This window comes from Rosa chinensis, chromosome 1 (genome assembly GCF_002994745.2).
Source record: "Rosa chinensis cultivar Old Blush chromosome 1, RchiOBHm-V2, whole genome shotgun sequence".
NCBI lineage: Eukaryota > Viridiplantae > Streptophyta > Magnoliopsida > Rosales > Rosaceae > Rosa > Rosa chinensis.
This window is the reverse complement of record NC_037088.1, coordinates 486499-499466: the sequence shown is the minus strand read 5'-3', so window position 1 is coordinate 499466 and position 12968 is coordinate 486499. Positions and strand designations below refer to the sequence as shown.

General features: G+C 37.0%; 2 protein-coding genes across 3 annotated transcripts; one reads left to right on the top strand and one right to left on the bottom strand.

Moving 5' to 3' along the window:
- Positions 1–3212: 3212 nt before the first annotated feature.
- LOC112172371 (protein N-terminal asparagine amidohydrolase) lies at positions 3213–6264 on the bottom strand. 2 transcript variants are annotated; one of them, XM_024309694.2, is made up of 9 exons: positions 6138–6264; positions 5885–6058; positions 5602–5666; positions 5424–5523; positions 5278–5316; positions 4982–5173; positions 4358–4536; positions 4029–4148; positions 3213–3558 (listed from the first exon to the last, which is right to left on the bottom strand). In XM_024309694.2, exons 1-9 carry the CDS (start codon positions 6207–6209, stop codon positions 3447–3449), a joined length of 1053 nt encoding a protein of 350 aa, XP_024165462.1. In that variant the 5' UTR covers positions 6210–6264; the 3' UTR covers positions 3213–3446. The 2 variants fall into 2 exon arrangements, with proteins under 2 accessions (XP_024165462.1, XP_024165453.1); XM_024309685.2 differs by having other exon boundaries at positions 5885–6061; positions 6138–6258.
- An 85-nt stretch (positions 6265–6349) lies between these two features.
- On the top strand, positions 6350–12699 carry LOC112193290 (neural Wiskott-Aldrich syndrome protein). The gene is made up of 7 exons (XM_024333373.2): positions 6350–6743; positions 6830–6870; positions 6944–6989; positions 8398–8475; positions 10444–10557; positions 11476–11555; positions 12384–12699. Exons 1-7 carry the CDS (start codon positions 6432–6434, stop codon positions 12490–12492), a joined length of 780 nt encoding a protein of 259 aa, XP_024189141.1. The 5' UTR covers positions 6350–6431; the 3' UTR covers positions 12493–12699.
- The last annotated feature ends 269 nt before the right edge of the window (positions 12700–12968 follow it).

Below are 12968 nucleotides of genomic sequence, written 5' to 3'. Positions count from 1 at the left end.
AAATTTTTTTTGCACTTTGACAAAATGATACTAAACTTTCAAAAGTAATAAAAAAGATACCTAAATTTATAAAAATTGATCAATTTATACACAATTCAATTTCCATCACTCTTCGTTAAAATTAAGAGTATATACAACATTTCATTCAATTTTTAGTTCAAAATGACCATATTATCCTCTCATTCGTTATCTTTCTCTTTTTCTGTTCTCCTGCAATCTACAAATTGCATCTAGTCATCTACAACCTAACTACCCAAACTTAATTCTTCTTTGCTTGTGATTGCCTGACTTTAGCTCAATCCTCTTCCTTTTGCATGTTGCATCTATAACCCAAGTTTTTTTCCTATTTATGTCAAAACAGTTTGATTAACAGTCATTAAGCAATAGAATTGCGTGAAAATACAATGGTCCCACCGCCGATCTCTTCATCCACCGTGTCGCCTATGGCACCACAAAATTTTGTTCAACAGTTTTGTTGCAAGAATAAGACCTTTGATGCAGAAGCTTATCAGTCCAAATCAAGTCAGCTATGTTTCAGGCAGACATATATCAGATAATATCATGATTGCTCAGGAAATCCTTTACAAATTCAGGAAATCTACTGGCCAAAAGGGTTTCTTTGCTTGGAAGGTAGATCTTTCTAAAGCCTATGATAGATTTAGCTGGAAATTTATTAAATCTGTTTTATATGAAACTCTTCTTCCTGAGCCTTTAAGCAAGTTGATTATGAGCTGCATTTCATCCACTAGTTTTCAGATATGCTTCAATGGTGAGCTCATTGACTCTTTTCATGCTCAGAGAGGTATCAGACAAGGTGATCCCCTATCACCATATATGTTTGTTTTGTGTATGGAAAAGCTATCCCATTTAATTCAATCGACTGTTAATGTCAGGGCTTGGAAAGCTGTGAGAGCTTCCCAATCTGGACCTCAAATTTCCCATTTATTCTTTGTGGATGATCTCATGCTTTTCTCTGAAGCTAATGTTGAATGGGCCTGCATACTCAAGAAATGCCTTGATATTTTCTGCTCGTTATCTGGTCAAGCAGTGAGTTATGAAAAATCTCTTATTTTCTATTCTCCTAATACTAATAATGACATTGCTACTGATATCAGTTCCATTTGTGGATCTCCTCTCACTTCTGATTTGGGAAAATACCTAGGTATGCCCCTCATTCATTCACGAGTCAATAAATATACATATGCCAGTATTCTTGATAAGGTTCAAAGTAGACTTTCGGCTTGGAAATGCAAAAATTTGAGCTTAGCTGGTCGATTAACTCTAATTCAGTCTGTGACTGCTGCTATTCCTAATTATGCCATGCAAACTACTAGATTACCTATGTCAATATGTGATGACTTGGACAAAATAAATAGAAACTTCCTTTGGGGTGATTTAGAGAGCAAGAAAAAGGTGCATCTTGTGAACTGGGATATTGTTTGCTTGCCTAAATCTCTTGGAGATCTTGGAGTCAAAAAATCTACTGATATGAATCAGGCAATGCTAGCTAAGGCTAGATGGAGGATCTTTCAAAATGACCCTGGTTTGTGGGCCTCAATTTATAGAGAAAAGTACCTGAAAAATGATAATCTCTTTGACAAGGATTACCACTATCCAAAGGATTGTTCCAGTACATGGAAAAATGTTTCCCATGGAGTCGATTTATTGAAACGAGGACTTATTTGGAGAGTTAGAGATGGCAAGAAAATTAAATTTTGGATTGATATTTGGCTGCCTCCTCTACCACTCATACACTATGCTCTTCCTGGTGCCTTTATTGATAGCAATATTACTCTATGCTCTTTTTGGGATGCTAATGGTTGGAACATTGACTTGCTATTCTCGCTTCTTCCTTCTGGTATTGTTAATCAAATTGTTCACATTCCTCCTGGGTTTGATGGTTGTGGAGATGACATTCAAATTTGGGGTTGCACTTTGAATGGTTCTTTCTCTGTAAAGTCTGCCTATGGTATATTTTTTAATGATTATACTGAGAATAACTCTCCTTGGAAATTCATATGGAGACTGCAGATTCCCCTGAAGCTGAAGACTTTTTTATGGGTGCTCTATCATAGGAAGCTCTTGACTAATGTGCAGAGAGCTAGAAGACATCTTACTCATGATGACTCTTGTCCTATTTGTCACACAGCCAATTAGTCATTACCTCATCTCTTTAAAGATTGTCCTGCTGTTTATTGTATATGAAACTCCTTCTCTTTGCCTGAATCTGTTGGGAACACCTATAACATGGATTGGGAGGGTTGGTTAAATGCTCATCTCCACTACACTACTAAAACAAGTGCCGGAGTTCAGTGGTGCTCAGTTTTTGTCTTTATTTGCTGGTATATCTAGAAGTGGAGAAACAAGTTTGTTTTCGATGCTCAATTTCAAATTCCTACAAACCCTGGTATGTTGATCTTTTCTGCTGCTACTGAATGGATTAATGCTCAGACTAAGGTGAATTTAGATAAGGCTTATAATCTCAACTTACTCAATTGGTTAAAACCTCCCATTGCTTTTTGTAAATTGAATGTTGATGGTACTAGAAATAGATTGTCTGGCAAAATTGGTGTTGGTGGTGTTATTAGATCTCCCTTTGGAGATTGGATCAAAGGGTTTCAAGTAAACTTGGGCATTGGTGAGGTTTTGTATGCAGAAACATGGGGTTTGTATTATGGCCTTAAGCAAGCTCTCGCGTGTCATATTACTAAGATCGAGGTTGAGTCAGATTCTGCAATTTTGGTGAAACTTATTCTTGATAGTGATGTTTCTATCCATCCTCTTGGCTCTCTGATTGATTGCTGCAATGCTTTGATCAAGAAGTTTCAATCTTTCTCCCTAAAGCACATCTATCGTGAATGCAATATGGTGGCAGGTTGCCTTGCAAAGAATAGCATTGATCATGCTTATGGAGTCATCAAATTTGCTGCTCCTCTTGTTCATGCTGCTAATGTTTTTCTTGAAGATTTTGATGGAGCTACTAGAGTTAGAAGATCTGGTGTCAGACCTTCTAGCGGTCATGCTTAGCTAATTTTTAGTTTTGTTATGTTTTCTGGACCTCTTTAAGTCCCCTTTGTAACCAAAAAAAAAAAAACTATAATAACCCAATAAAACACCTCACATGCACCGCATGTGATCATTTTTAATAGAAAAAGTGATGGAAAATAAGAGGCTTGATCACTTTTAAAAGTTAGGTATCATTCGATCCGGTGTAAAAGAATTTAGACACCATTGGTGATAAAAACTCGTTTTATAATTTTATTTTCACAATTGAAAAATGGGCTTATTTGCCAGTTTTTTTTTTTTATAAGGGTCTTATTTGCCAGTTACGAGTAAAAGAATTTGTATTTCTGTCCGTATAGACCCAGATGAGGAATGGAACTTAATTAAGCAGCTGAAACTGAAATGGTTGTCAAGTTGAGTAACAACCAACAAGCTTCAATGTATCAGCACCTTTTGGCTTTCCAGCCTCCCTCAGCAGTCCTCTGAAATACGCGTGGCTGCTCCATAGGAAAGGTTTCTCTCCAATCTGGGTACTCAATCAAGTAGTCCCACACCCTGAAGAAAAAGAAGAAAAGACTTGGGTTGAATTGTATTTCTCCATTCAGTGTACGACTTCACTCCCAAGAGCACATGGCAATATGGATTGATAACTACTCTCAATAGGCTTTCATGCTACCAGCTACTTATATCTACAGACTACAGCAATATATGTAACCAGCTACCATATCGGCACAAGCAGAAAACATAATGATCAAAATTTACTTGGAATATTTTATTGAACTGAAAATGCATCTATAGCAAGCTACTTGTTGGAGAGTTCGTAGTCAACTCCTTAGTTCATTTATCTATTATTATTATTTTGTAGAAACAAACATCTCCTTTTTTTTTTTTTTTTTTTTTTTCTTTTGCTGGTGGTGCAAAACTATGTATGTGCTTGTTCTGCGTGACGTGTATATTTTTACTTGGATAAGAGAAGACTGAGAACTATAAAACAGTAAAGCAGCACCAATCTTGGGTGTACATACCTTCTAAGATTTTTCACAAAATCCGGTGCCTCAGCAGAGGGTGAAGTAGAACACATAAGGAGGATTTCCGAATCTGAATAATTTTGTAGGGACAACGCAATATGCAACTGATATAGGCTCCTACATTAATAAAAAAAGATAATAAAAGTATTAGTGTAATATGATTGAAGGACTACTGACTTGAGAGAAACTAAAAAAGATATATACATGTCAAGGATGATGGCACATTAAAGCACAATGCAATACAGCTCCAAGAGCTTTTCAAAACAGAGGTACATTTTAGAGAAATTGAAGCTGAAGACATAAGTGATGAAGCAAGAACTCCTTACCAGCAGCATGGAGCTATTTTGAAAAGATCAGTTTGAGTTTCATATGTTTCCAATAACCTTCCTTTCCATCTAGAGTCCTCATAAGATGCAGAAACTCTAATTCTCCTGACAATTTCAGCAGGACATCTTGAGGTTTCGTCAAAGCTGGCAGGAATAATAGATCCCGTGGAAGTGCTTACCTGGAAAGGAGCAAAAAGTTGATAAAGATACATGGGGAATTTAAATATAACTTGACACACGCACACGCACACGTGTGTATATATGTATACATATATATTGGGATATTGAGAACATCAAGGATCACTGTAAGCAGTTGCCTGCACATTGAAGTAAAAAATAAACAATGCTGCACAACCCCAATTGAATATGAACTATACGAAAAATCTATGCACATATATACATGCAGACACAAATAGATTTGTTGATAAATGCAGGCGTATGCTAGATTGTGTCCAATTTTGTCAAGAATTGTAATAAACACTTTGCTGGTATATACACTCTAGCAATGAAAGAAAAGGACCTCTTTGCTTCATAAACCTAAATGATTCCTTTAAATTCAAATAATCTCAACTGAACATGAACTCAACAAGAAATTCATTAACAACTCATGGAACTGAAGCTTACCATGAACCCGTTGAAAATTGGGTATGCATTTCCCTCGGGATCCCTTCTGGTGTTATGCCGAAGAATGCATAGAGTTCGAATATGAAATCTCTCCCGGCTCTTGCATAATGTTTCAACAATTTTGGCAGCTAAAGGAAAGGAATAACCATCCAAGTTTGCCTGATTTTCTGATCTAGTATTACAGTTACCATGCTGCACACAAAGTTCAATACATTTCAGCTTCAACTATTCTGTCTCAGAGTCAAAAACTACATCGCTGGAAAATCAATGACAAAGTAGAGGATCCTGGGCCAAACATTAGGTGAAACATCTTCAAAACCACCAACTAGATGCACCTGCAGTTTTTAGACGTGCAAAATGTCTTAATCCACGCTACATGGTATAAGACCAACCAGAAAATATCATCATTGAAGCAAAGGCTATTTAAGAATTAGAGAAATACATCCAACTCCACGTCCTTATTGGGTTGAACTAGTAGTGACACCATCTGGGAGAGACCCATATCCACAACTTTTGGAGAGTCTAAATGGGCAACGGACGTCCTGCAGACAAAATGAGAATATCAGAAACAAGTGTTTGAAATGGGTAAGATTTAAGCACATTATATCTCCGATACTTACATTCCAGTTTCCGGGTTACGGATGGCAAGACCCATACAGGTTGTTGCTTCATCAGTGCCAACAAACTTTCCATGCAGAAGATTGAGAAAGAAATTTTTTATGTCAAAGAAGTGAAAAATAACAATACTCTTGTATCTAAATTCTGTAGTAAACAAGTTCAACTACCACAAAATAGTAAGTTAAATGCAATGAGTCAGTCATATGGATAAGAACAATTGAAAGAAAGATGAGGAGGTTACTATTAAGAACTGCTCCAATATTTACAATAAGGCTATAAACATACATCGACATATGCAGGATCAACAGTTGCATATTCTCTTTGGAAGAGATAAACCCATCTCCTCTCTGATTCTGATTCTTGGGGCACCGAGAACTTCCTCTCCGGGATGGCCTTGAACGTACTGGAGGCAGATTCCAAAAACGGGTGATCCAACAAAGCTTGGAGGGTGTCCCATCCCTGCTGATGAGAACAACTTTGTGGGTATTTATGAGGTGCAGGCGTAGAGCAGAGAAGGAACTGAGATAGAGGAGAGTACCTGAGGCTGAGGCGATGAAGATGATTCGGAAGGGAAAGGAAGTCCACCGACAAAGATCATGATGATTCCCATACAGTGAGAGAGAGAGAGAGAGACGACAGAGAGAAATATTTGATGGAAACCAGCTCCGAGTCAACTCCGCTTGTTGGGCCCAACCCACGACTCATTTTTTTTTTTGGCCCAACCCACAAACCATTTATTTATATTTGATTATGGTGGGGCACTGGGCAGGGTAAAGGCAAAGCAAATTTCATTCCCCAAAATTCCCCGCCAGTGAGCGAGCGAGCCACCAGCATGGCTATAGATCCCAACCACGCCACCGCCACAGCCACGGCCACCGGCGCCGCCGCCACACGGCCGCTGAGACCCATAGCTCCGGCACCTCCTCCTGCCCCTCCTGCTCATATTTACACGGTCCCTATTCGGGCCCAATCTTCACCTGGTGCACTTGTCTACCCATCTGCCCGCGCTCCCTACCCATCTCCCCTCAATTTTCATTCCCATCCTTATTCTCCTCATCTTCATCCTCCTCCTCCTCCTTCTCTTCCCTCGTACCAATCTCCTCTCCCCCCTCCAATTAAGCCCGACCTTCGCTTTCCTGGCCTGGTAATACTCTCTTCTTCTGCTTTTATATTCTACATTATCATCTCCTTGCCCGATTTATTCACTAAACTCATCTCTCTCTGTATCAGGTTGCTCCTCCGTCTTCAGTTCCCGACTCCAATGGCATCAGGTAATCTGCCGTTAAAACCATTTGTTAAGGCTTTTTTATTTTTACTGACCTACCTTGTCTTCTTCTTCTCAAGGGATAAAAGCAGAGATGACACTCTTTCTGTCATTCAAGATCGGAAAGTAAGGAAACACACACCCTTGCTCCTTGATTTTACATTTCTTTTAAGTCGTAATCTGGTTTTCACACTCGCAACTAAATTTGAACAGGCTATTCCAATGTTGATGTCCAAGCTGGTGGTCATTTGCACATTATACCTGTTCCCTTTTATTATCTTCATCTATTTTTCAACACTTATTGTCAGTTTACATTTCATTCTAGTAAGAGCAGCGGCTTCTTATAAGTCGTCTGTGGAAATCATTGCAGATGAGAGAAGCTCTCTCTACTGTGGTTTATTTTCCTCAGATTTCTATAAAAAGAATATACATACATTTTTGCTTTCTTCATACGTGTTGTGGTTGTCCATCGTTGAGTTTGCTTGGTGAGTGTGAGTCACATACACTCACGTAAAACAAACTGTTTGTATTATATGACTAAACTTTATTTGTTAGGAGTGTGCTTTTTCTTTTTCTTTCCTTTGTAAAGGGTAGAAAATGCATCTAGTTCCCTTGCGTGAAGGTCTCGACCATCTTGAAATTTTGTCCCATGTTGTTGCTAGAATACAATCAGCATGAGTATTTTACTTTTTTTTTTTTTATCCTTTTTACATATGTCAACGGGAAGAAACCTGTCCTTAGATATCTCTTGTTCTTCTAAATATCCTTAAATGACTAGCAGGAAAGGCAAAGCTCAGATATAGAATACCTGGAGAACTTCTTTAATCTTCTTCATTTTATTTATTTATTGTGGAAATACCTTACTTTCATTTATTAATGTCAGAAGAATTATTCTTTTTTTTTTTTAGTCCTCCTTACTTAAAGAATTTCTGGAGAATTCCTAGAATGGCAGTGTAGACTCAAGATTGACTAGTGAGCTCAACAATGTGCTGGCATTTGTTTGCGATTTTATGGTTCAGTGAGCCATTTGGAGAATCATAAAATATGTGTCTGTGCATCTCCACACACTTAATGTATAGAAAAGAAAGCATTTTAGACAGAATCATGTGGTGTTTATGATTCTCATTAATATTTCCAGATGCAAATATGTAATAGTTTGCACATCAAAATCAGTGCCAGCTTCGCGTGAACTTTCAGTACATGGCTTTTGATTATATTAGTAACTACCACCCTTACCTGGTTTGTTAATTGGTCTCCTACGGACACTGTGGTCCAATGCAATACCCATCAAACATATGCTTATCTTTCCCAATACATATAGTAACTATGGTGCATATTGATATACACAACAAACACAGAAGTGCTAAATTAAAAAATACATGTAATCATACCTGGTTTATATCTCGCTGATATGAATCAGTTTGTCCTCCGTAGAAACATATTTGGATATTTTGCAGATAATAACAAGAATTGGAGCTGGGACTTGCCTTTGGTTCTTACTTTTCTTGGTAATTACTTTGAATCATGTTTGTAGGTCAGGATAACAGATGGAGCTTCTCTATATGCGCTTTGTCGGTCATGGCTGAGGAACGGTTCTCCCGAAGAAAGTCAGGTTGGTGTAATGTTAATTGATAATTATTTTCTGCATGCATGTTCTATTCTATATATCACCTTTCTGCCAGAAAATCTGACACTCAAGGATCTCCCAGAGCCCAAAATTTGTGTTCTAGCACTTGGTAAAACTTAAATCTCTAGTGCAACTTAAAATAGACCTTGCTAATGTTTCAAAATTCAAAATACAAGTTCAAAAAATACTAATACTTCCTTATGCAATTTATTCAATCTAATACTATTCTAAAGCCCCAAGAATGAATTCTCTGATCTTACGAAACAGTAGATAGTTATGAACAATGTTTTCAGAGGCGTTAACCTGGTGGCCGGAAAATGCCCGAGGCAGCTGGCAGATAAGCGTATGCTTCCATCTGTGAGTTGTATGCTGTGGCTGCATTGAAGAAAGTGCAAGCATTTTACACTTTGTGGGCAGAGCAGATCTGTTTAGACCTGAACCACAGATCCATGCTGATGTTTAAAGGTTGAGCCAATGGTTTCAGTCTTTTAGATGTGAGCATGGCTGAGCTAGAGAACTGTGCATATGTTGATAACAGAGTCTGTAGATATAGTAGAACTATCTAAATCTTGCTGTGTTGAAGAAGGGGCTTGGGTTGGTACCTTTTTTTGGTAAGTGACCAGGCCAAAAAAAGATAAAACGATGCCTTGTGGTGTTTTTTTTTTTTTTTTCACTGCCAGTCAGAAACCTCAATAGTCAACAACCCAAAAGTAAAAAAACTCAACTGGACCCCAAAAAGAAAAAAAGATGGGTAGTTTTATTCAGATTTCCCATATTGTTATTCGGATCTCCACTTATTTTTGCACATTTCAAAATCCTATTTTACCCCTTAAGAAAAAGAAAGAAAATACTCTACCTCTCTCTTCGGTCTCCGTTATCATCGTCTTCTCCTTCTTCAACTTGAGTCACAAGATATAACCAATTTGAATCACCATAAATTTAATTGTTTGTCTAATTGAATTCTGTAGCTGAAACTTATTGGGATCAGCCAAATGTTTTTACATCATCTTCCTCTATTATTCGTTTCTCCTAGAAACCTAAGCCACTGAAGTCAAAATTTTCTATTTCTTTGTTCTTTTCTGTTATTTTGTTTTTTCTTTCCCAGTTCTTTGTTCTTTTGCCTTTATTGATTCACAAGACTTTGATGCAAGCTTGCTCAACTACTGCCCTTCTTCAAGTCAATTGAATGATAACACTTCCAACACCAAATAACATCTTGTATAGATCAAATTCAACTCTTTCTTCAAACTTTGAGAAGTTACCTTAACTTCACCAATTCTTGGGGTTGCTAGTTACTTTGTTTTCCTCAACTCATCCTCCTTCCTTTTCCATCTGCGTGGAGGTAGGTATAGAGAGGAAATAATAAGAAGACAAATTGGAAGTTTGAGGATAAAAATATTGTAGGAGGTCTAAATATTAATTTGGGAGGTCTAAACAGAACGACACTATTTGGATATCTATTCTATATCTCTTTCTTCGAACGACACTATTTGGATATCTATTCTATATCTCTTTCTTCCAACTTATGCTCGAAAGACTTCTGCCTCAACGCTTCAAGGCTTGCCCGCTTTACACTTTCGCCTCTGGAGGTCATATGAAACAATTGTTTGTTATCAAGCTTCCAGAAGTTAATATATTTTTACCACAAATGTAAAATGGATAACCACCCTTCATAACATATGTTTCAAATTGCAGAGGGTTGTGTGATATCAACTGAAAAGTTTACTGAAATCTCTAATGACATGTTTCAAAAGTCATACTTTCCTTTCTTCTCGTTTTTGTTGTACTATATGGATTATTAATCTTCTTTGGGCTTTCACTTTGCATTCTAGACTTAGAAATGTGGTGATTGGCATCAACTTGCCTTTCGTTTTCATTTTCCAATCACCTCTTTCTCTATCTTTTTCAAGTCCTTTCCTCTTAATTCTCTGAGGATTTTGAATCTGTTGGCAGACACGATATGGTGATGCTACAAGGTCTCTTCCAAAGCCTTCACCCATACCTATGGCAAGTGCGACTCCGCCAAAGAAGGAAGAAGGCGATAAAAAAGAAGACATTGAAGACAAGGTTGGGTTTCTAATAACTTTCTTTTATTAAGTAGTTGTTTTTGAATTGATACGAAAAGGATAAAAAAAGAAAAAAGAAAAAAAGAAAGAAGGGGTATGAGATCAAGGTATAGAACTTAAAAGCTTTGCATGATTCCAGACTGTTTATATAGTTTAGCTGTTTAGGCCTATCAATTAGGAGATCTTAGGTTTCTCATTTATAAGGTTGTTTCCTTAGGTGTTCATTAATCAAAATACTTTAGCTAATGTTACTAGACCAATAGCAAACTAAATGAGTTTTCAGTAAAAAAATAATAATAGAACTGTTTGCAATCCATTGCAAACTAGCAACATCCACATATGTTCTGTTACAGTACTTATGTCCCTGAAGCTTTAGAAGATATTAAGTGTATTAGAAGGGTTTAGGGTACTTATGTCTGATGATGATGATCTCTGGATGAATTTTGTATTCAAAATTTTTATTTACAGACTCTTACTGTTTCTTGGGACATTTGTCTTCCAGAACTGTTACAAGTAGTTAAAAGGTTCCGGAAAACTTTGCCAAGAACTTGTTCGACCTTGAAATGAAAAATCAGTGCTACAGATTTAATCGTTTAGATCAAGCTTTTTTTCTTGTTTTTAAGAATTATATATCTTTGGACATTAGTGATTTCAAACATGGTATAGTGTGCTAAAGCTACATGACTCATGAAATTAAACCCACTGAGTTTACCTTTTACCCATATAAGAGTTTTTACAATGGATATCTAGAATATATTTAACCAACTGAGTTTTATATCTAAAGGGCAATGAAATTAAAAGTTGGGGGTTCTATTACTTAGGAATCTGTTATTTTCTCTACCAAATGATTAAATCTGTAGCACTGATGAAAAATCAATTAGATCTGTTGTGACATGAGTTTCCTTGTTGTTGCTTTTAGGATGAGGAATCCCTTGAACATGTATCACCAGAAGATCTGTTAAAAAGACATGTCAAACGTGCTAGAAAGGTTCGAGCACGGTAAGTTTCTCATACCATCTGGTTCCTGCACAAGCAGACTTATGGCTGATTATTTGATTTTTTTTTTTAGGCTTAAAGAAGTAATATACATACGTAAAAGTTCATAGCTTAATTGAATTTGGTACTTTGATGATGTTTCTGGTTAGAAAGCACAAATGAATATCCACTCCTATGCAAGATTAAATTCTAACACCTGCACTTGGGCCATAGAACAATGAATGGGAGGGTCCTGCTGTTGATTATAAAGACTCCTTTTGGGAAAAAAGGTGAAGGGGGGAGAGTTGTTTCTGTTTATATTAAATCTTGAGAAGAATTGACTTTCAGTTACCGCTAGACTGATTGAATTAGCTCATCCTAGGTGGCTACGTGAAGTGAAGAGAAATGAACTGTTAGTTTGTATCGGTTTTGTTTTGTTTTGTTTTTTTTTGCCCACTTGTGTCTTTCTTTGGTGATGGAAAGTTTTCGTATATGAGAGTAAATTGAAAATGCATGCTGCCTTAATCCACAAGTCAAGAAAGGCCTTAATCAACAATTTTAGAAAGGTATGACGCCTGCTAAGGGTATAATTTACAATGGGGTTCAAAACCTTTTGTTCTTCAGTGATAGTATTTTATGTTTTTCCGACTAATGAATCCTTTTTGTAACTTTGGATGTATGGAACATTACCGAATAAGGATATATTGTGTGCCATGTGAGCATATGATACCCTGTTATCACTTGTTGGTGTAAAGAAAAGTCATACTGTGCAATGCTTTGAAAAAAAAAGGTTGGGATCTATTTCCGCAGGTATTTACATTGTTGGACATCTATTTGGTATTTTACTTGCAGATTAAGAGAAGAACGTTTGCGGCGCATTGCAAGGTACAAGTCTAGGCTTGCTCTTCTCCTTCCTCCACTGGTAGAACAGTTCCGAAATGATCTAGCAGCTGGAAATTAGTGTGTGCAAACTTTTGTAAGACATCATTAACATGTAGCTTCTTTGATGCACTTAAGCACCAAGTAGGATTGTCTTTCTCTGTATAAATTTGTCTTGTTGTTTTGTTTGTTGCTCATTTATTTCACTCGTGTAATGTTAACAGTTGTGCCCTTAGACATTAAAAATGTTGTTATGTAAAGATGTTGGGAAAAGCTTGTGAACTGATCAGGTGCAACATTGTGATAACTGCCTTGGAGTATAATTTCCAGATGACGAGTTTGATTTAAGGCATATTCCAGTCCCAAAGGAAGGACGTCAGTATGCGCATGCAACTCAATCAGCAAAACCCACGAAGTGGAATGTTTGATTCATACTGTCCAAGAATACACACAAGTTACAAACAGGATTCATCAGTCAGACAACATAAAATACAGAGTCGAATATGCCTTAAATCAAATTTGTTACCTCATCACGTTTACCATCTTAAAACAACCGAT